Raw genomic sequence first — 23,830 nt, forward strand, 5'->3', positions numbered from 1 at the left:
TCGGCCCCTTGTCCTCGAGGGCAGAGCGAGAAATTAGCTTAAATTGGAGCTGGGAAGATTTAGGTTATGTGTAAGGAGGAACTTTTTAAACCCTGAAATATGCTACCAAGAGAGGCTTCGGGTTCTCGGGAGAGTGTCTAAAAATAGCCTGTTCTTTAAAAATAGTTCTGGGCAAGCTTTAAACATAGCCTCAGCTCGGCTTCTTGGCCACGGTTTTCCGTGCACGAGGACGCGCTGTATGTGGTCCCTCCCAGGTCAAAGGGCACAAGGGACAGTCAGAATCAGCCTTTGGTCTCTGTCCAGACAAACAACTGGATATTTTAGAAATGTATAGATAAGAGATTTATTTTCCTGTCTGCCGCCCTACGGATGGTTGTCATGAAATACCAGCCTTTAGAATGTCAAAGTTTTCTTTCCAGAGCTGTTGTTAATTGGGTCAGCCCCATCAGTTACCCCCAGTCTCTCCCCATTCCTGAGGCAGGGCTCCTCAGGGCCTGCGGGTTGACTGGGAATTCAACCATCTCAGCAAAGTTCCACCCACCCTGGTGACCTGCCCGCCCGCCTCCTGACCTCAGCAGCCTTGGCCCGGCCACGTCCTTGGTCCTTGTCGCTTGGGGCGCCGCTGCGGCCTCTCCCGACTCCCTGCCTCCCACCTTCTCGTTCTCTACACACCAGCCAGAGGGATCTTACAGAAGCACGTCTGATTCTTGTCTGATTCTTGCCTTCTTGCTTACAGTTACGTGATCCCTGCCCATTTGCCCTCAGAACCAAGCCCAAACTCCCTACGGTGGTTCTGGAACTTTTCAGTGTCTTGTTTATTCCTGTAGCAGCAGCTCCCCCACCCACGTGCCCTGCCTCAGGCCCTTACAGCCCACCAAGCCACTTTGCCTGGGGGCTCTGCCTTCGGTCCCGCTGCCCGGCCCGCCTTCTTGCTTCCTCCGAGCTATTAACTCTCAGCTTGGAAATCACCTCCTCTGGGAGACATTCTGTTCTGACCTTCCTCAGGGAGCCCAGCCGGGCTTCCCAGGGGCCCCTGGCCCTCCCCCTTGGCTGCCCTGGCACATGCCCGTCCCCAGCTTGTCCGCTTCTCCCATCCCTCCAGAGCACTGGGAGGGATGCTGTTTCACTGGCTCCCAGTGTATCCCCCACAGCTGGAGGAGAGCCCGGCACACAGCAGGTACTCAATATGTGCTCAGTGACTAATCAACTGAAAGTCAGGCCACCCCAGCAGGGGTGTCTCCTTTGCCGCCATCCTGCCCTGTGTCATCGGGTCTCAGCTTCCTCCAGGTCCCCACCAGCCCCTCTGTGTCACGTCCCGACATGACATGCGTGGCATGTTGGCAAATCCAGATCAGCGCCCGGGGACACAAGAGTATTTATTTAGCCGCGAATGCTCTCTGAGCGTTCGGAGTAATAATTTAGCGTCTTCAATAATAAACTCCATTATAAATGAGTCAGTCGGCCGCTTCCCTGATACCGCAAATAAACGGAGCATGCCGTTAGCGTCCCGTGTGCAAATCCCGCAAAAGGGAGCCAGGTCAAATGCAAGACGCGTCCTGGAGTCCAGCTGGGCATCAGTGCTCCGTGTGCTGATCCAGGCGGCATCTCCGGACCAGGGACGGTGTCCGCAGGAGGGGTCACCTGGGCCAGGGTCCACCACAGCCCCTGCTGCAGGGACGCGTCGTGGCTCGGTGCTCCCGCGTGTCCTGTGTCAGCGCCGGCGTCTGCTGCCCTGCGGCCTGGTCTCGGTTTAGGCTCCCGAGCACAGGTCCTGCACGCACACGGCGCTGCCCCGCGCCACGTGCGCTCCCACCCCCACTCCCCCGGAAAAGACTGTTTCACCCTCTGGCTCGCTCTCAGCTGGTGGCCTTGCCCGGCTGGGTGGAAAGGAAGGAGGAGAGTTGCCTCCAGCCCCTTTGTCCTGCGTAGTGGCTTGCTACCTTCCCTCTGCCCAGCTTCCGCAGTCGCCCTGGGGTTCCTCTGATTGCCAGTGTCCCCCTGTCTACCTGATCGCCCCTGGGGTGAGCGCGGGAGCACTCTCAATCTCCCCTCTTCAGCAGCCCTCCCTGAGCCCCACCATCACCCCTTTATCCCCCGCTTCTGCCTTCTCTGGGACTATTTCGCTGCTTTCTCTCCTCTCCTCTTACCAGCCTGTTGTCGCCGATCACCTGTCCCCAGTGGCCTGCATGGTGGTAAATACAACGGTCCCTTGTCTGCCTTCATCTTTGACCTCACCGGCTGCTCCCTCCTTCTTGACTTGGGTGCTTCACCCGGCCCTGGTGAAGCCACTCTGGTTTCCTCCTGCTGTTGGTTCCTCCTATCCCCTTCGGCCCCGGCATCGGCTCTGCCCGGGGCCTGCTTTTCCTACAACCTCTCTGCAGGTCATTTCTCTCTCTCCGCCAATGACTCATGCATTGAATCCCCAGCTCGGACTGTTCCCCGAACCCCAAACTTGCACACCCAGCTACTTGCTTGCTATCTCTGTTTGCATATAAGGTAGGCATTCCCAGCTAATATGGCCCACGTTGGAGCCTACCCAACCTAACGTCTTCCTTCCTTTATCTTCTTCGCCTTAGTGGGCGGCACCACCGTCTGCCCAGTTGCCCAAACCGAGACTCCGGAGGTCATCCTAGGCTCCAGGTCCCCTCGGCCCCATGTCCAGTCCCTCAGCACGTCCCGGTGGCTGCAGCTGCATACCTGCCCCAGAGCTGCCAGCAACTCTGGGCCAAGCCTCAAGCCTCCCAGCCGGGGGACCCTCTTCCCCACCCCTCCCGCATCCTCTCTCCTTACCCAGTAACCAGAATGTGCTGTAAACATAAATTGGGCCCCTGCTTTGGCCTTCTGCTGGCTTCGGTCACACTTAGAATAAAAGCCAGGCTCATCACTGTGGCCCGGCAGATCCTGGCCACCGCCCGCCCTCCTGGCCGGTCTCGAAACACCTTGTCCATCCCCCTCTGCAGGAGCCTCTTCTCCCTCCCCCCGCCCCCCCCCCCCCCACAGGTCAGGGTCCTGTCTTCAGCCTTTGCCAGGCCTCTCCCTCTGACTGGAGTGCTCTTCCCCAGACCTCCCTGTGGCTGCCTCCAGCTCTCATTCAAGCCTTTGCTTAAATGTCGCCTCCCCAGAGAGGGCTTCCCTGACCACCCAGTCTGAGCAGCCCCTGGGATCTCTCCCGTCACATTGTCCTATTTTATAATGCAGCGTGGCACTTTTCACTACCTGATGTGTTCTCGTTAACCTACGTGCTCGTTGTCTGGGCCTCAAGGGCAAGGCATCGGTCTGTCTATGTCAGTGGTCCCCACGTGCTAGAACAATGCCTGGCATATGAAAAGCATTCAATAAATATTCATTGACTGATTGAATTAATGAATAATAAATAAACGAATGATGACTCGCATCTTAGCTCCTGTAGACAACTCGCTCTCCAAAGTTGCCAAAATCTGGCCCTGCCCTCGTTCATTCCCACATCCCAGACCCAGGACTTCCCACCAGGCAGCCTAGTGCCCCTCCCCCACACACCTTGACATCCGTGGTCATCTAGTCATTCAACACATATTACCGAGTGCTGGGGACCACAAACCGGGTTCCTGGATGAGTGTAGAGTCTAGAGGGCCTATATAGTGAGCCTCAAGCATTCATTCATTCATTCATTCATTCATTCAAGAAACACCACTATAGGACCTCCTGCATGCAAGCACTGTTCTAGATGCTTTACAAATATAAGCCACTGGATACTCATGAGTCCATGAGGTAGGTGCTATTGTTATCCCTGTGTTATGTTGAGGAAACTGAGGCGCAGAAACAGGAGGTCACCTACCCAAGGTCACATAGCTGGTGCTCATTTTGTTTCACTGTGGCTTTACCCTGGGCCTAACGTCCTGACCCTCCTGACATTGTCTCTTCCCTCTGGGCCCACGCCAGCCCCTCTGGACTTAAAAGCAGACTTTTCCCTTCCTCAGTGTGAGCAGCGGAGGCCAGGGCGGGGGTCACGGCAGCCCTGCCCGCTCTGGGGTCAGCTCTGACCCCGCAGTCAGCCTCGCCCCCAGTGCCCTCCTGTGTTCCCCAGGGGCTGGAAGGAGCCACGCCTGCCTCACCATGTGGGTCGGGGCCCCCACTGACGGTGTCAGGAGTTGGAAAATGAGATTTACAGCCCTGCGCTTCCTGGTGTGCGGCCGCCGGGAAGCAGCAGTCGCAGAGCAGGAAAGCCTCCTTCATGCCAATTTCAGGAGGTGTGGTAACTGCAGAAAGTCACTTTCTAATTCGCAGGAGTTGGAAACAATTCCTTCTGCGGAGAGTTTGTGTGACAGACGCTACCACGGACTTCCCCGTGCAGAACAGACATGCTTCCAGAAACACAGGCGAGGATCAGATGTTTAAAGGAGACTCTTCAAAATGCAGTCAGAGCAACTCACCAGCCTATCTTTGAATTCTTTGAATGAAGAAATAATTTTCATTTATTGACTTTCCTTAAAGCACGGCCTTTCATATTTGGGAGTAAATGGAATCCGATCGAGACATCACTGCTTTTCCAAACTAACAGTTTAGAAAATTGTTCTGCCAACAGGCTGGGTCTGGCTTCTGGGTCTCGCTAGGTGTTTTCGTCACGTCCCCACTGCCCTAATAGAAGGAGTGGTTGTTCTCATGAACGCTTTCCTGCATTAGTAGATGCTCATTGGGATTACCTGTGTCTACTGATATCCCCATTTTATAGATGAGAAAACAAGACACGCAGAGGCCACATAACTCGGAGAGCATCTGGACTGGCATAGTGCAGAAGAAACTCAAGAAGTTAGAACAGCTGAGGGTTTGGAGAGTGAGCCCTCCCCCCCACCCCCCCCACCCCCCACAAACCCAGAAAGGGACTGGTTGGGGCTAGGGAAGGGGTCAGGACCCCACTAAAGGCGCAAGGTTCCTGGGTAAGGCAGCAATTCTAGGGGGAACGAGCCCTGGGAAGTGAGCGGGGGGAGGCTGTCCCCCCATATAACAGACTCTACTGTGACTTATAAGGGGTAAAAGAGTGCGGCATTGACACAAGAACAGAGGCAGACCAGTAGAACAGAGTGACATCAGGAAACACTCACGTACAGGTGGGGCTTGGAATGTAAGTGTCATTTCAAATCAGCGGGGAAGGGGCGCCTGGGTGGCTCAGTTGGGTTTCGGCTCAGGTCATTATCTTATGGTTCGTGAGGTTGTCCCCCACATCGGGTTCTGTGCTGACAGTGTGGAGCCTGCTTGGGATTCTCTCTCTCTGTCTCTCTCTGCCCCTTCCCTGCTCGTGCTGTCTCTTTCTCTCAAGATAAATACATAAAATAAAAATAAAATCAGGGGCACCTGGGTGGCTCAGTTGGTTAAGCGTCCGACTTTGGCTCAGGTCATGATCTCACAGTTCGTGGGTTTGAGCCCTGCATCGATTCTGGGCTGACGGCTCAGAGCCTGGAGCCTGCTTCCGATTCTGTGTCTCCCTCTCTACCCCTCCCCCACTCATGCTCTGTCTCTCTCTGCCTCTCAAAAATAAAGAAACGTAATAATAAAAAAAATTAAAATAAATAAAGTAAAAATGAAATCAGTGGGGGAAAAGACAGGTCATTCTATAAAGATTCAAGACAATCAGCTACTCATTAAAAACACTTAACTTAGATCCTTAACTCACACCATTCACCAAGATAAATTCTAGGTGAATTAATATAAAAATATAGGACAATGCATTTACAGGTGTTCCTTTTCCAAAAAGATAGACACAGCATGTGAAAACTGCAAAGGAAAAGCCTGGTAAATTTGACTATATCAGATATCAAAGTGTTTGACAAAAGCAGCTTTATTCATAATTGCCAAAACTTGGAAGCAACTGAGATGTCCTTCCACAGGTAACTGGACCACAGGTAAATGGTCTGTGATGGGTCCAGACGATGGAACATTATTCAGCACTAAAAAGCCATGAAGAGACAGAGAGGGACCTTAAATGCATATTGCTAAGTGAGAGAAGCCAGCCTGAGAAGGCTATGTACTATGTGATTCCAACTATATGACATTCTGGAAAAGGCAAGCCTGTGGACACTATAAACAGATCAGTGTTTGCCAGGGGTTCAGGGAGGCAGAGAGGGAGGGAGGGATAAAAAGGTGGAGCACAGGGGATTCTTAAGGCTATGAAACGATTCGGCACAGTAATGGTGGTTACCTGTCAGTATACATTTATCAAAGCCCAGAGAATGTGCAACACGAAGAGTGACCCCTAATGTAAACTCAGGATTTAGTTAATAATAATGGATCAATATTGGCTCATCAATTGTAACAAATGTACCACACGAATGCAAGATGTTAATCATACGGGAGATTGTGGTGGTGGTGACTGGGGACACATGGGAACTCTCCATAATTTCCCCTCACTTTTTCTGTGACCCTAAACCTGCTCTAAAAAGTAAAGTCTATTAATTTAAAAAAAACAAAAAGGTGTTTGGTACATGGGAAAAGATAGAGCAGTAAACTCTTGGGTAGTCTACGTGACAGACAGGATTAGTATCTAGAATACATAAAGAATTCCTACCAACTGATAAGAGAAAATACTTTTTTTTTTTTTTTTAAAGAAAAAATTGACAAAGGATACAGACAGGCGCTATATAGACAGAGATAGGCATGGTCAATAGACATGTGAAACACACCCAAGCTCACTAGTATGAGGGAAATATGAAATTTACAACAATGTTGAGGTGTCATTCTGCATCATGCGATGGGCACAGGTTTTCATGTTTTGGAATCTCCAGTGTTGGTGAAGGTTTAGGTAAGTACCCCCAGACAGCTGGCAGAAACACATGATGGGGCTACCATGCAGGAGAGCAATTTTCTGACATTGACTCAAATTTAAAATGCATATACTTTATGACCCAGCAATTCTTATTATTCCATCCGGAGCAGTACGTGCTTGTATCGCCAAAAAGACTTGTAGAAAGGTGTTCATCGCAGCATTTCTTGTAGAGCCGAAAACGGGACAAGACCTAGTACCATCCATTGATTGGGTAGATAAAACATGGTACTTCGTTCTTAAGGAATCGTATGCGTTGGTTCCGAAGAATAAGCTATATCAGTTACGTACGTCTTGGCAAGTTCACCCAGAATTGTGTCAAGTGACGAAAAAGAAGATATCCATATGGCTCACCGTTCGCCTCCTTTCAACAGACTGGGCCGAGGCAGAGAGGACCAGAGAGGGTGCTGTTGAATGGGTGGGATAGCCCAGGTCCGTTCTGCGCCACCTGCCAGGGCACGACTAAGGATGTGGTCTAGGATGTATTCGGGCCTGGCAGAGACAGCCTGGGGGAGGATGGACTTTTAGGAGGCTCCTGAGGAGGCCTCAGCACCTGTCGTGGTGCCTGGATTTCCTCCCTGGGATTTCCTGACTCAAGGGCTCCCCACCAGCTCTAATCTGCAGTCAGAGAATAGCGAGAAGTGTCCATGAGGGGCTGACCCAGGCTCAGAGACGCAGACAACCAGAGAGTCCTTGGTCTCCTTTGGGCCTGGGGTCCAGTGACTGGCGTCAGGCACGAGGTGTGCTGGAGCCCACGGGTGCCCACTGGGCACACCTCTCCTCTGCTCTGCCTTCCGTGACCTCACATTGGTCGCTTGACATTGGCCGTAGTGGCACCGTGGAACCTGATAGACTCTACAAATCAGGGCTTTTCTTTTGCCTCTGGAGAACCAGTTGCTAACCATTTATCTTCACCCTGTGGGAACACAGGATGGCTTCCTCCCTCCATTCCCCACCCTGGGTCCCAGGACACAGAACCCCACTCCCTCTTTACTTGTGCCTTTGCTAAATCTGCATCTCTCCACTCCTTATCTCCATCTTTTCTCTTGCCTCCTCTTCAAGAAGAGGGGAGAGGGTGGAGAGCCTTGGAGTTGAGGGCATTTGGATATGGGCACCAGTCACAACTATGCCGTTGACTCCCTCTGTGACCTTGGACAGACTTTCCCACTCCAGGCTTCTATTTTCTCCCCTGTGGAATGGAATGATCGTATTCAGGGCTACCACATACAGCCTAGTAGGCATGGTTCTGCTTCAACTCTGCTTCAACATAGACTGTATTGTGAATGGGGCCCTATGGAGATGCGCAGTGGGCAACCTGAACAACGGTACATAGTCCTGATCAAGGTACTTCATGATACTTCAGAGGGTTGTGATGAAAATTAAGAAGTAATCATACAGAGTGCTTGGCACATAGCAGGTGCACAAACATGATTGTTTTCCTTTCTTCTTGTTATCTACCCCTCCCTTTCTCATCAATAGTGTATCACTCTGTCTTAAGGTTAGGTTCCTGAGGGCTCCAGATGCCACAGTCCACACAGAGAAATGTCCCCAGGTTCATAATAATCCTGGTGACTCTAATGATTGCATGCCACTGAGCACAGACTTGAGGCTGCCTTGCCTCACTTCACTTACTCTTTGCCTTACGTGTCACAATCCTCGTCTTCGGATTCAAGGACTTGAAGCTCAGAGAGTGAGGCTTTGCCCAGTGCTACGTGATGAAAACGTGGTGGAAGAGGATTCCCACTCAGATCCCTTGGAATCCAAGTTCTCCCAGCCAGTGGGCTCAAAGATTTTTGACCATGAGCCACAGAAAAACATTTCATGTTTCAGTCACTGCGCCCATGTACACATGCATAGAACTGAAAAGTTCTCCAAAACAGTATCCATTCCTGCTACATTTGATGTATCAGATATTTCTATTCTGTTCCGTTCCGTTCCATTCTGTTCCATTCTTCTTCTTCTTTTTTTTTTTTTTTTTTAATGTGGCAATCAACAGTGGCAATCATTGAAGGTGACTTCATGACCCACTAGTCTGGCGAATCAACACCTGCAGTTTGAAAAATACCCTCTAGGCTGCTTCTCCCAAATGACCTCCTAACGCAGGAATCAGCAAACTATAGCCCACGGGTTAAAATCTGGCTCGGTGCCTGTTTTTGTAAAGTTTTATTGGTACACAGCCATACTCCTCCATTGGTACGTTTATTGTCTCTGACTCTTTTGTGCTACGACAGTAGAGAAGTAGTTATAACAGGGACTGCGTGGAGCACAGAGCCTGAAATATCTACTTACCTGGTACTTAACGGAAAAAGTTCGGGGCTCCCGGGTGGCTCAGCCGGTTAAGCATCTGACTCTTAGTTTCGGCTCAGGTCACGATCTCACGGTTTCGTGAGTTCAAGCCCCGAGTCAGGCTCCCAGATGACAGCGCAGACCCTGCTTGGGATTCTCTCTCTCCCTCTCTCTCTCTCTCTGCCCGCCCCCCACTCATGATGTCTCTGTCTCTCACAATAAATTAGTAAACTTAAAAAAAAGACAAAGAAAAAGTCTGCCCGTCTGTGCAGATGTGACTCTGTGTCTCCCTTGTTTAACTTCTCCACGCCTTCCCTGTACCTTCTTGCTCAGACTCAAGCTCCTTGGCTGGCTTAGAAAACACCACCCTCTGGCTTCCCCGCTCTGGTCCTACCAACGGCCCTTCCCCTTCCATGCTGTCCCCCAGCACTGACAGGCCCACAGGACAAAGGTGGACAGAGCTCCACCTTGCTTCCTGACCTCTTGTTCTGCTCCCCCCACAGGCCTCCTGGGAATGGTCGCCCACATGATGTACACACAGGTGTTCCAGGTCACCGTGAGCCTTGGCCCTGAAGACTGGAGACCCCACTCCTGGGACTACGGATGGTCCTTCTGGTAAGTGGCCTTTGACCTTCAGACACCAGAGCCTCCACGCATGCTGGGCCTTCGGCAGCTCGGCCCAGGCGAGGGAGGAAGGGCAGAAGAAGGCAAGGGTAGCCCAGAGTGCACGGGGACGTTGAGACTCTAGATCTGGGGTTGGCAAACTATGGCCCATCCACTACGTGTTTTTATGCAGCCGTCAACTTAAGGATGGTTTTTACATATTCAGATGCTTGAAATCAATCAAAAGAAGAATAACACCTTGTGATGTGTGGAAATAATGTGCAATTTAAATTTCAGTGTCCATAAATAAAGTTTTATTGGGACAGAGCCACTCTCGTTATTCACGCGTTGTCTTGTGGCTGCCTTCACGCTACAATGGCAGAGCTGGGCGGTTGCAGGCGACAGTCAGTGGCCCACCAAGCCTAAAATGTTCACCGCCCGGCCCTTTACAGAGTAAAGCTTCTGACCCCTGCCGCACAGGCTGTTCTGGAAGGTGGAGGTGGAAGCTGACGAGTTGGGGGCGGCGGGGGTGGGGGGGCCTGGGAGGTCGGATAAGTTTTGTATGCAAGACCAAGACAGAATCAGTAGACTCCCGAGCCAAGTAAACAAGGGGTGTGTGTTAGTTCGGGTGACCCAGAAGTCCAGTTGGGTCAGCTGGGGGGCCTCGGGTCACGACGGAAAGATCCGTGGTGACCCTCTGCGAATTTAACCCTGTCCCTGGGTGGGCTTTCCTCCTGGTGGTGAGAAAGCTCCCTCCTGGTGCTTCTTCCTTCACGTACGGGGGAAGGGAGGGTTCCTCTTTCCCCAACGTTGACCGAAGTCCCCGGTCTCCCCCTGATGGGCCCAACTCAGGCCGTCTTGTCTCTCCCGAATCATCACCACAGCTGAGGGAGGGCCAGCAGCATATTGGCTCCGCTTGCCCACGCTTACCTCTCGGGCGAGGAATGAGCCCAAAACTCTCCGGTGGTGAATGACCGGGATGGGGGCTGGGTGAGCATCTGCCCCAGGCACAGCTGGGTCCAGGTCCTCAGGTGATTTGTCAGGAGCTGTCCCCGCCCCCTTGCCTGTCTCTGTTCCCTTTGTCCTTTGTCGTGTCTTCATTCACAGGCAGCTTTTCCCTAAGCAAAGATGGTCACCATGCCCAGCTCTAGGCTTCCATTTTACAAACGTAGCAGTACCAGCAGAGAGATGGGGCTTCTTTCCCAAATTTCCCGCCAAAATCCTGGTTATGGCTGTCATTGGATTAGTTTAAGTCGTGTGTCCATCCCATGACCAATGATTTCGACCCTGATTGGTCTGGCCTGAGTCACAAGGTCCAGGCGGCGGGATTGGCCCCACCCAATCCCTTGGACAGAGACAGGAGGAGGAGCCTCCCCAGTGGAAAATTAGGGGTGAGGCGGGGTTATCACAAGGAGGAAAGACAACGACCTCAGTTGTCCATTACACGAGGTATGCAGGCCTGCTTCTGGTGGCCGGGAACCACTTACCCACTCAGTCACTTTACATGCATTTACCGATCGCTTACTTGGGGACAGCCGCTCTCCTAAGTGCTGGGGGTACAGCGGTGGTGAAGACAGCGTGGTGACAGGTGAATGAGACAAGGAAACAAGCTGTAATGTGGATATGGGCGTGGCTCACAGACTGCTGTGGGAGCACAGAGGAGGGGTTGCTGACCCAGCTTCGGGCAGGGAGGGTCCTCTGGGGAGAATGTGATCGGGCAAAATGTGGAGAAGGGAATAAGACAATGTGCTGGGCAGAGGGGACAGGAGGTACAGAGACTTCGGAGGATCGTCAGATTGGAGTAGGAAGGGCTCTAAGTAAGAAGGACCCCCTTCCAGACCACTGGGGACTCTTGCTAATTTCACCCCTTCCCACCCTCTGTTTGGTTTCTGCTTTGCAAAGGCACGTGTCTTAAAGGGACCCTGACCCTCCCAACACCATCCTTGATCCCTGTTAAGTGGAAGGCTCGCAGGGAAACCAGCTAAGGCTCTGGTGCCCCCTGTTGCCCTACACTTCCCTCCTTCTGGCAGCTGTCGCCTGAGCTCTTGACCTTGGACGGTGGTCACCTGAGCTAGAGAAGGGGGCAAAGGAAAGGAATGAACATTCTTGGGTGTGAGCACGTGTGTGACCACCTGTGCCACGTATCGAGGCCTGGTATGTCACCATCGCAACGGCGCGGTGCGGTGGAAATTTTGTGGAGGGGAAACTGAGGCACAGGCAACCTAAGTAACCCGTCCAAGCTCTCTCTGGCCACTGAGTGGCAGGGCTGGGATCTGAACCCGGGCAGTGTGGCCTCAGAGCCCACACTCCTAACCTCTGTATTCTGCCTCTGCGAGAACGGGGTGATACGTAGACACTTCGTGGATGCGCGTGGCACGCTGTTTGACACACGGCAAGTGCTCTCAAACACCAGCCCTTCTAATGTTACCGATTTCCATGTGAAATTTAACACACGCAAACCCCCCCCGTGTTGCTCAGAAAGGTTGGGTCACTCACCCGGAGTCCCACAGCCTTAAGTAGCAATAGGATTCTAGAAGCCCCTGGCTCTCCGCCCTGGCACTCAGTGTCTCGAACGGGGCCTGCCGGTGTCGGCCATGGGAAGCTTTCCTTCCCGGGAAGCCAGGCCTCCTGCCCTGCTCCTGTTCCCTTGGGGCTGGCCTCATTCTCATCTGACTTATTTAAGGCCGGGGCCCAACGTGCGGTCCCTATTAGGGCTGATCCATTTCTTCTTGTCACCAAGGCCTGCAAGATGGATCAGCCCCATTTTTCATCCCTTGCTTTTGGGGCCTCGCCAGGGCTGTGCAGCGTCATTGTGTCATTTCTCTTGTTTAATATGTGTGAGGCCGTTTGTCAAAATTCTGGCCCCAGCGCCTCCCCCATCCCCGCCCCAGGCACCAGGCAGGAGAGCAGCTTTCAGGCCAGACAGCGCCAGCCTCTGCCTCCCCGCCCAGCAGAGCGAGACAGGCCGCGGAGACTTGGGAGGTCGGGGATCAGAGATGCCCAGCTGATGTTGGGCACCGGCTTCTGGGAGGGACACGTGCCCAGGAAGGGGAAGGGTCCACGGTTGAGAGTCAGACGGCCTCGTTCACACCTTGCCGACATGCACTGCTGGGCCGCTGGGGGCAGGCACTGCGGAGGGGTGGTTGAAGGGCGGCCTCTGGGCTCAGACAGCTTGGGAGCAGATCCCCACTTTGACCCTCACCAGCCGTGGACTCACACCAGGACTCACTCCGCCTCCCCGTGCCTCAGTATCCTCCGCTGTAAAATGGGGAGATGGCCCGAGTCTGTTGGCAAGCAGTCTGTCAGTTTTCTGTGGATTTATAACACATCACCCTAAAATGCAGTGGCTTAAAATAAAAATGTGTTGTTGTCTCTTATGGCTTAATGGGTTGACTGGGTTGAGCTGGGTATTCCTTGCTCGGCGTCTTCCATGACGCTTTGGTGGGATGCTGGCCAGGGCTGGAGTCATCTGGGGCTTGGCTGGGTGGGCGGGCCAAGCTGGCCCCTCCCAGCACTGGCTGTGGGTGCTGGCTGGGGGCTGGGGGCTCAGCTAGGCTGTCAGCAGGACCAGCTTCTCCAGGCCGGTGGCCAGGCCCCTGCGGGGAGCAAGCATTCTGAGAGATCCGAACAGAAGCTACAAGTTTATTTTATGACCTTGCCTCAGAAGTCACACTGTTGTTTCCGCTGCTTCTGTTGGTCAAGAGCAAGTGATGGGCCAGATTCAAGGAGAAGGGGCCCACACAAAGCATGAACCCCGGGAGGTGAGGCTCCCGGCCGGGGGCATCCTTAGGGAGGGGCTGCAATGAGGACTATGTGAAATAACACGTGTGAGGTGCTTAGCACAGAGGATGTGCTCACGCGTGTTATTATTAAAGGCAAGCAACCCAGCGTCTCAAGTGATTCATCTCTCGAGTCGATAATACTAATGCATGCCTCACAGGGTCTCCATCCGCCCTGGATGCACCGCTCACATTTGCTCCCAGGACTTTAGTGTTCTCTCAGTATCCAGCCCTGGCCATGACTTCCTGTCACTGCCCAGCTCGCTGCTTTGGCCGTGATAGAGCTTCAGAACCCCATCCTCACCCTGAGCCCGGAGCCCCTCCAGCCCTCCCGTCTGTTTGGTTTTTTTTTTTTTTTCCGAAAAACTCTCCCCTTAGCCCAGGGGCTGAACCCAGCCAGTAGACGTTTTGTGTGGCCTGCTACGATGTTCTATAAAAGTTGTATTTGCTTTTAACAGTCTAAAAAGGTAAACATTTTAGGCAAAACTCCAAGTTTTGGGCTTCTCTTGACCATTAGGGGCTATGTCCTTGCCTAACTGGCATTGCCACATGGCAGCCGGCGGCTGAAGCTGAGGGGTGGCTGCCCCCGTAGATGGGGCCCATGCTGTCCGGTTCACCCCTGTCCCCACCGCTCCTTCTCGCCTTATACTTTCCTCACTTCACCATCCAGCTGAGTCTGCGGGAATGTGAGTTTGTAACCCCACGTGGAATGTCAGCGTGTCCGTTTTCCTGGCGATGGCGGGGAAGGGAAAAGCTAGTCACTCTGTGCTTCTGTTTTCAATTTGATCAAAGTGGAGAAAGATAGGAAAAAAAGGCCCCTTCTACCACAACACACACAGTGGAACCCCACTCCTGAGCAGTTAGTCTGCAGACTGAGGGTAGGAGAGCATCGTGGAGTTGTAGCTTTATAAGAGCTAGAAGCCCAGAGAGGTTAAGCGATTTGGCACGGGTCACACAGCAAGAGAGCAGCAAGTTGGGCCAGGTCCCAGAGGGGCGGTGCCTCTCTGTTTGCTTCTGGGACCCCATCTGTGTGAAGTGTGATGGCCTCACTGCTACCCTCCTCCCTTCCTCCCCTTGTTCCCTTCCAGTCTCCACAACCCTGTGGAAACAGAAGGCTAGCCTCTTCCCTCTCTCTCAGGACCCTCGGCTGCCCTGCCCTCTCTGCAGGCCTTAGCTGGCATTTCAGCAGATCGATCCCTTAGGGGTGGGGGGTTCTGCTTCCATGACCGTAGAAGAACCTTGGCCCCAAAGAGCCACCGGGGAGGATGTGTTTGCTGGTGTCCCTGCTGAGAGGCTGTGTGGTCAGCAGGAAGCTCTCACTCTTTCTCATGTCCCCCAAGGCAGGTGGTTCTTGCCTCCTTTTGTTTAACACCAAGGAGGGGAAGGAGAGGTGTGGCCACCCAAGGACGCCTGCTGGCCATGGCTGGACTGCCTGGGGCCCCAGAACCTGCCATCATCAGCTTCTGGTCCCATCAGTTCTGGAGCACTGAGCGTGGCCTGGACCGAGCATTTGGGCACAATGACTCTGTGCCCGTCTGGCCTGAAAGAGAACTAGGGCTGCCCCCTCAGTGGTCAGTTAACAGTCATCCCACGGAGGAGGGCCTGGGAGACACTGCAAGGTGGCATCTATGCATCTCTGAATCGGCCCCCAGCATTCCCCTGCCCCTGCCCCCCACAGCTCCCAGAGGACAGAGTGGTTGACAGTCACTCTGTCCACCCCATCACCCTCCCCTTTCCTCCCCACAGTGTCCACTCTGCTCTTGGTTCCAAAAACCAGGCCAACCACCCACGTACCTCAGGCAGCAGCCCAGGGGTGCACCAGCTCAGAATTGCAAGCTGCAAACAGCAGGAAGTGTTCCAGTCCCGAGGTTTTCAAACAGTGTCCTGCATGAGGGCCCAGAGGGGTCTTGGGATCAGGGACGGCAGGGAGGATGAGGCCCTGAGCCCCTCACCACATTAAAAGCAGGGCAGTATTTTTATAGCTGTTCAATCTCTATTTATTCATTCTGCAAATATTTATTGAGCACCTGCTATGTGCCAGGCACTGTCCTTGGTGCTGAGCATATAGCCGGGAACAAAACAAAGCTCCTGTTTTCATGAAGCTGATGTTCTGGGGCGGGAGTGGGGGAGCTACTGCTTCTGGGATGATGGAATAGACATCCTTCTCCCTATTCCTCCTGCTAAGTCCCGGCTAGCACTCCTGGAACATTATACATAAAGCAGCATAAGAGGATGCTAAAAGGTAGGCACGAGACAGCAGGCTGGCCAGGGACTGAGAGCATATTGGTGAGTACTTTTTGTCTAGCGCATCCCGATCTAGAAATGAAGAAGTCAGCAAGCCAGCAATGCGAAAAGGCGTGCACGCGCGCATACACACACACACACACAAACACACACACACACCATGGAGTCTGCTTTCTATAGCCAAAGACCAGGAAAGGGGCAGCCTACCAAGACAGAAAGTTTAGCAATAACTGTATAGTGATACATAACAGACAAAAAAACAACAACCCCAACAACTGTGGTTTGACCCCCACTCATGCCAAGCTTAGACTCCCCTCACCAGGCTATAAGGAGGCACCTAACTGCATGCCCCCTCACCTGCTGTGGTGGTGCCAGAGTAGGGAGCTGGGACTGTCACTTTGCTGGGAAAGTAACAAGCCCCACACATCCCCAAGTGGCAGTGGAAATCCCATGGGGAGCCTGGACCTCACCCCCAGCAGGCAGTAACAGGACTGAACGTTTTCTCCCTAAGACTGGGAACGCCACTCTTCCTCAACATAGTGCTGGAATTTCTTGCTAGTGCAATAAAGCACGAAAAGTAAATAAAAGGCATACAGATTGGAAAGGAAGAAATAAACTTGTTTGCAGATGACAGGATTGTCTATGTAGAAAAGTCCAAGACATCTACCAAAACATGCCTAGACCTAATGTATAGGTTCAGTAGAGTCTCAGGATATGAGACAAATAATGTAAAAACCTATTATGTTTCCATAAACCGCCATTGAACAGTTGGACAACAAAACTAAAAATACAATACCATTTGCATTCAACACAGTGAACACTTCATCATCAATCTAACAAAACATTTGTAGGCCTTCCATGGTGAAAACCACAAAATGCCAACGAAAGGAATCAGAGAAGATCCGAATAAATGGAGAGAGACAGCGTGTTTGTGGTGAAGACGTCAGTTCTCCTCGAGTTAGTATACAGTTTCATGCAATTCCTGTGGAAACCTCAGCAAGATTTCTTGTAGGTGTAGGTAAGATTATTTTAAAATTTATTAGGAAAGGCAAAGGAGCTAGAATAGCTAAAATAAGTCTGAAAAAGAAGGCTAAAAGTGGAAGGCTAAAATTGGGAAGTCTACCCAACTTCAAGACTTAGTCTACCCAACGGTAGACTAGATTGTGTGGTATTGGTGGAGGGGTAGGCACACAGATCAATGGTGTGGAATAAGGAACCCAAAAATATGCCTCACTGATATTTGACAAAGATGCAGTTCCGTTCCGTGGAGGGGGGAGAAGCCTTTTCAACAAATATTGCAGGAGCTACTGGACAGTCATAGGTAAAAAAACAAAACAAAACAGAACAAAAAAAGCACTCGATCTAAACTCCATGCCTTACCTAAAAATTAACTCAGAATGGATCATGGACCTACATATACATTGTGAAATGGTAAAGTTTTTAGAAGAAAAAAAAAGAAAATCTTTGAATCTAGACCTAGGCAAAGAGGTCTTAGATTTAATATCGATTGGATCAAAAACATAAAAGGAACATTTGATAAATTGGATTTCAGCAAAATTAAACACTTTTGCTCTGTGACAGACCTTGTTAAGAGGTTGAAAAGACAAGTTGCTGAGGAAGAAAAGACTTGTTAGCCTCCGCTCTGACAAAGGACTCGTAGCTAGGATCAATGAAAACACTCCAAACTCAAAAGTAAACAATAACAGCAGCAAAACAACTCGATTAAAAAGTGGGCAGGAAAACACGAACAGAGATTTTGCCAAAGAGGATAAACAGATGGCAAGTAAGCAACTGAAAAGATGTTCACCACCATTAGCCATTAGGAAAATGCAAATGGAAACCATGATGAGGTGTTACTACACATCTATCAGAATCGCTAAAATAAAAAAAAAGTGACAACATGAAATGCTGATGCAGATGTCGAGAAACTCAGCGATCTCAGGGAACAAATGGTTGATACATGCAACAGGGACGACTCTCCAGAGAATCACACCGAGGAAAAAAGCCAATCCCCAAGATACATGCTGTGCAATTCCATTTATATAGCATTCTTAAAATGACAAGATTATAGAAATGAAGAACTGATTACTGGTTGCCAGAGTTTGGGAGGGGAGTGGGTGTGGCTGTAACATGGCCACAGGAGACATCATTGTGGTGATGGATGGAAATATTCTGTATCTCGATTGTATCCATGTCAATATGCTTGTACTATGTTTGCAAGATGTTACCATGAGGGAATCTGGGGAAAGCGTACATGGATGGATCTCTCTGCATGATTTCTTACAACTGCATGTGAATCTATAATTATCTCAAAATAGAAAGTTTCATTTAAAAACAAAGAATAATAAATAATAGGGGGGAAAAAAGCTACAGGGGAATTACAGGGTGTGGTGAGGGCTGAGAGGACACTGAACAGGAATATGTGATAGAGAGAGACTCCTCCTCTCGTTGGGGCATCAGAGTTAGTAGTTGACCTGCTCCTAGACAAGACTAGAAATTCGCTTTAAAACTAAGCTATGTAGAAGAAGGGAATGTATAAAAAGTAATTGTATAAGAACTTGGGTTGCCAATGACAGAAACCCAATTCAAATTGGCTTAGGGGAAAAAAAAATCTGATAAAGGAATTTGGGCACCCACAACTGAAAAATCCAGGGATAATGGCTTCAGCTCAAGGATCTAGCTCCTTTTCGTGGCTCTGCTTTGAGGCAGCCTCATTAGCAGGTTGCATAGTGGCAAGGCAGGCCCCAGCAGCTCCAGGCTCAAATCCCACCCGTGTGGTACCCCAGGAGAAAGATGAGCCCTGTTTTCCAACAGCTTGAGCAAGAGTCCTGGGATCGGGTGTCACTTGCCCATCCTTGAACCAATATCTGTGGCCAGAGGGAAGTGATGCTCTCATTGGCCAGGTGTTGGCCATGTGATCACGCCTAAAGGTTGTGGGGGGGGGGGTGTGAGGCCAGCTCCATACAAATCACATGACCTGAGAAGAGGGGAGCACTGGTCCCTTAACAGAATGGATGCTGGTCAGGCAAAACTAACCTATGTATCCTTGTGGAATCCCAGAAAAAGCCTGCTTCTTCATTTGCCATCGTCATGCTTTTAATTTCCACCTGTCTAAACACGTACCCCACATTGAACTAGTCTTGAGTTTCATTGCTCAGAGGAGAGAGTATCTGATTGGACCAACTTCTCAGACGTTCAGCCCTCATCCAGTCATCTATGAACAGGGGGGCGGGGTCACCTCCTGGACTCTTTGATGGACAAGGCCGTTCTAAGAGGGGCCACGTGGACCCCATGCCTGTCTATTACAGCTACTCAGAGTTTCTGGGAGATCAAAATTAGCTCATTATCATGAAAGAACAAGGAATCCATTAATGGTTTTGGTGATAAGGTTCAGGTGATGATAGGGGATCCTTGGGAGAAAGGCTGAATCCGCATACTTCCCCTTGCTTTTCTTCTGGATGGCCAGGGGCTGACAAAGAGGGGAGCAGTGGGTGTGGGAGATGGGCTGCACTGACCTTGAGGAATGCGTGGTGGTCACGTTGAGAGACCCAATGGGTGGCGGGCAAAAGGGGAGACGGGATGCTCTGAGACAGGGCAGCAAAGCTGAACCCTTGATTTGGAGGAAACCAGTCATCAGGGCAGAGACTGGGGAGCAGGGACCGGGAGGCCTGACCGGTAGAACCAGGCTGGTACCCACTCCTGGTCAGAAGTAGGTGGGAGACCATTTCTAGAACGGACACTGGGTGAGAGACGCAGCAGCCTGGACAGCTGGTCTCCTAGCCCCGTGCCGCCCTTCCCTGCTTTCCAGTTGTCGGTAGGACAGATTCTCCAGCCCCGGCTGGCTCAGCATACACATCACGTGCGTGTGGCCAAGAGTCCGCAGCTGTGCTTGGAGGAAGTGGACAACAGAAAGCCACACGGATCGTTATAACTTAATCTCTCAGGGGGAGAGTTTGGAGATGAAGTCAGATAGAAGTGGCTGGGTAGTAAGAAGGTTGAAAATAGCAATGGTAGTAATGACCGCAAGCTGTTCTTGAGTGCCCGCTGTATGCGCCAGGCACTGTTCTAAGACGTTGTGAATGGCTCGTTTCCTTTAACCCTTGCAACCATGCTGTGAAGTGGTGCTGTTGATGTGTCCGTTGAAGTGATATGAGGAATAAGAGGCAGAGGGGTTAAGCATCTTGCCCAAAGCATGCATGAACAGAGGTAATTTAACCCCCATGGAACCCAGCTTTTCGGGTGTCTGCCTCCACCCCCTTTTCTATCATCAACTTCACCTAATCACGCTCTCCCTCACTCCAGCATCCCCAACCTCCTGCAGACCGGAGACTGTCCTCTACTGCCGCATGCCTCCACACCTTTGCGCACTCCCTTCCCTCTTCCTGGGATGCCCTTCCCTCTGGCAAAGGCTCACTCATCCTCCAAGACCCTGTGCAACACAAGCATCACTGTGTTCTGGTGACCTTCCCGGAGGCTGGCCCCCTTGGATAGAAGGCCTCGCCCTTTTCTTGCCTCCCAGTGATGAACTCTGTCATGTCTGCATCCGTGCACAGACTGTGAGCGGGGCAGGGACCAAATCCTGTTCTGCTCTACGGCAGCACCTGCTCAGGTCTGGCCCAGAGGAGGCAGCTGTGCAGGAGGAGCGCTTGTCTGGTGGGTGGGCTTTCCTGTCCCCGGCCCACCCTCACCGTGGCACCTCTCTCCTCGTCTGTTGGCAGCCTGGCGTGGGGGTCCTTTACCTGCTGCATGGCAGCCTCCGTCACCACACTCAACTCCTACACCAAGACGGTCATTGAGTTCCGGCACAAGCGCAAGGTCTTTGAGCAGGGCCATCGGGAGGAGCCAACCTTCATAGACCCTGAGGCCATCAAGTACTTCCGGGAGAGGTCAGTACACATGGGGTTGCCTCTGGCCACCATTGGGAAGCCAAAGCCTGGGGCTCAGCCTCAGTGGCCACAGGGCTCCAGTCAAAAACTGGAGTGAGTGATCTGACAGAAGCATCCCTGGGCGGTTGTGGGGTAGAAGGGACGGTCTGGGTGAGGCAGAGTTTGGACCCCATTGCGTTGGAATTTCTGGGACATTTTGATGTTTTGTTGGACGTGAGGTTGCCTTGTGCTCAGACCCAAGAAACTAAGAAGAAGAAAACTGAGTCTGAGAGTTTGCTCTAGCCCCATGCTTCTTAGAACCAAGATAAGGGTGCACAGAGAATGAACCCAGGTCCCCTTCTTGGGCTCTGTCACAGCATTGAGTGAAAAGAGGACCCAGCAGTGGGGTTGTTTGTTGATGGCTGCTAGAGGAGGAGTCTCCTCAAGGTCAGGGACTGACCACCAGGCATCTGATCACCTGAGTCCTCAGAGTCCAGTTGGGAATAGAGGAAGTAACAATAAATGGTGAGTGTATGAATGGATGGATGAGTAGATGGATGGTTGGGTGTATGTATGGTGGGTGGGTGGATGGACAGATGGATGGATGGACAGATGGATGGGTGGGTGGATGGATGGATGGGTGGATGGGTGGATGGGTTGTTGGGTGTATGTATGTTTTGTTGGGTGGGTGGGTGGGTGGGTGGACGGATGGACGGGTGGACGGGTGGACGGGTGGGTGGATGGGTATTTGGGTGTATGTATGTTTTGTTGGGTGGGTGGGTGGGTGGATGGGTTGTTGGGTGTATGTATGTTTTATTGGGTGGGTGGGTGGGTGGATGGATGGATGGATGGACGGGTGGATGGGTGGGTGGATGGGTGGTTGGGTGTATGTATGTTTTATTGGGTGGGTGGGTGGGTGGATGGATGGATGGGTGGACGGGTGAACAGGTGGGTGGGTGGATGGATGGGTGGTTGGGTGTATGTATGTTTTGTTGAGTGGGTGGGTGGGTGGATGGATGGATGGGTGGATGGGTGGATGGGTGGGTGGGTGGGTGGTTGGGTGTATGTATGTATGGTGGGTGGGTGGGTGAATGGATGGATGGATGGACGGACGGGTGGACAGGTGGGTGGGTGGGTGGATGGATGGATGCATGCATGGATGCATGAATGGATGGATGGATGGTGGATAATGAATGAGTGGAAGATAGGCTAACTTTCTAGTTAGCGTATTTCCTGGGACCACCTCCTTAATAAACTACCTGTCAAATCCTTATCACAGGGTTTGCTTTTAGGGGAGCTGACTGGATGTGTAATAATGCCTCTCAGTGGCAGGGAACTGAAGGGTTTTCCGGAGTGATGACAGAGCCTGGGGAGGAAAAGGGGGAAGGAGGCTGCGGGGCTGGGCAGCATCGAGGAGCTTCTCTGCGGGGCATTAGAAGGGCTTCAAGCCTAGGAGTCGCATGTAGAGGCACACACGGACCTGTCTCTCCTGTGCCACGTGGGTGTCCCTTCTGTCCCTTGAGCACTGCAAGCTCACCCCTTTGGGGCCCTTTGCACTTGCTACGCCCTTGCTTAGAAGACTCAGCTGGCTGGGTCACTCAGGCCTCGGCTTGAATGCCGCCTGCTCAGAGAGGCCTTCCTTAATCACTCGGTCTAAATTTGCCCCACACACTCTGTTCTAGTCGCTGTTGTTTTCAGAGCACCTGCACAACCTGACCTTATTCTGTTTGTCTGTTGGATAGTTTGCAGGCTGTGAGCTCCACGGCAGAAGGCCTTCGCTGTCATATTCCCCACTGTATTCCGAGCACCTACAACTAGGCCAGGCCCCCTAGTAGGTGTTTATTAAATTGGTTTTTTCTTGGGGTCATAAACTGAATTCTTCTCTTGGGAGACCTCAGGCCTGGTTGTGCCTCACGCTCCTTCAGCTCAAGCTTTATGATCATCAGGCGGACTTAGCTTCCCAGCACCCCCACGCCAAAGTCCCAGGTCAGAGGTCCAGTCCCGGGGCGGCTCAGCTGGGGCCAGGAGGGGGGTCAGACTAACCAGGCATACAGGGCCGCCTTGCCCCCGGGCGTGGACAGAGCACACTCATTAGGAAGGTGGCAGTGACTGGTGTCTCACGGGACCCCCAGTAGGAGCTCAGGAAGCGTTTATAGCAGCCATACAGCCCGATGTCTGAAACCGCCCCATTAACACTGCACCAGCTGCCGCCTCGGCCGTGGAAGAGCCCGGGGCACCCACGGCCAGCCCTGTTTTGCTGAGACAGAAGACAGTACCCCATCAGCAAGAAGTTGCCATTTGCCAGTGCCCTGGTTGGAACGGTCCCTAACAGCTCAGGCCCCAGCAATGTGGGGGCAGATGAATGGGACCCAGCATATGTGCGGAATATCACTTTACGCGTTCATAACTTGAACATTATGCAGAGGTTCATCAAATTTTATTTCCCTTCCTCTCTGAGGAGAGCATTTCAGCTTAGCTGGGCTGTTCTAATTTTTTTTTTTTTTTTTTTTTTTTTTTGGTGCCTTCCCCACTCAGAGCTCAGAGCACATGGATAGATCTCTGCACAGGTGGCTGCAAGTTGCCCAGCAGCAGCGGGGCTGACCTTCTGCAGTGGCCAGTGTCCTCAGAACTGCAGCCAGGGACAGGAGGGGGGAGGTCCCGGGGGCCCACCCTGTCTTTGCTTCCTCCTCCTTGGGGCTGGGGGGTGCTGTGGAAGGAGCAAGGGGTGGAAGGAAGACTCGATCTGCGTGCAGGCATGTTCCAGTCCTGTGGCTTCGCTGCTGTGTGACTTCGGGTAAGGCACCGAGCCTGTCTGGGCCAGTGTCCTCCGACCCCAAGTGGGAGAGCCCTGAGCCATCAGCAGCCTGGGAAGTCACACTTTGATACCCCAGGTGATGTGCTGTGTTTAGGCATCCATTTCGTCTGCTACTCATGTGAAACATAAAGCTTGGTAATGATGAGTTTAGGATGATCGGCCTAGGAGACGGCATTTCAGATACTGGGAATCTAATAACCGTATGAATAACCACAGCAGACGTATGGTGCATGGCCTGTGCCAAACATTCTTCTGTCTGCTCTAGATTGTGGCCTCAGGGAATTCCACAGCCCCTGTGTGAGGTGGTAGGTACTATTGTGTCCCCATTTTATGGATGCAGAATCAAGGCACAGAGAGGTAAAGTGACTTGTCTAAGGTCACACAGCTGGTAAGTGCTAGAGCTGGGATTTGAAGCAGGCCACGGTCAGTCTCGTGAGGTGTGGCC

General features: G+C 52.0%; 1 protein-coding gene across 7 annotated transcripts in view; it reads left to right on the forward strand.

Moving 5' to 3' along the window:
- Window positions 1-23,830, forward strand: part of GSG1L (GSG1 like) — a 203,993-nt gene that overhangs the window by 156,892 nt on the left and 23,271 nt on the right. For 5 of the 7 annotated variants that reach the window (XM_045460202.1, XM_045460196.1, XM_045460197.1 and 2 more), the window contains 2 exons: window positions 9,583-9,694; window positions 20,424-20,591. In XM_045460202.1, coding sequence (XP_045316158.1) covers window positions 9,583-9,694; window positions 20,424-20,591 — 280 coding nt within the window. Of the gene's footprint in view, window positions 1-9,582; window positions 9,695-20,423; window positions 20,592-22,312; window positions 22,402-23,830 lie in introns of all 7 variants that reach the window. The other 2 variants (XM_045460201.1, XM_045460204.1) reach the window with 2 other exon arrangements.

Source organism: Leopardus geoffroyi, chromosome E3 (assembly GCF_018350155.1).
Source record: "Leopardus geoffroyi isolate Oge1 chromosome E3, O.geoffroyi_Oge1_pat1.0, whole genome shotgun sequence".
NCBI classification, from domain to species: domain Eukaryota; kingdom Metazoa; phylum Chordata; class Mammalia; order Carnivora; family Felidae; genus Leopardus; species Leopardus geoffroyi.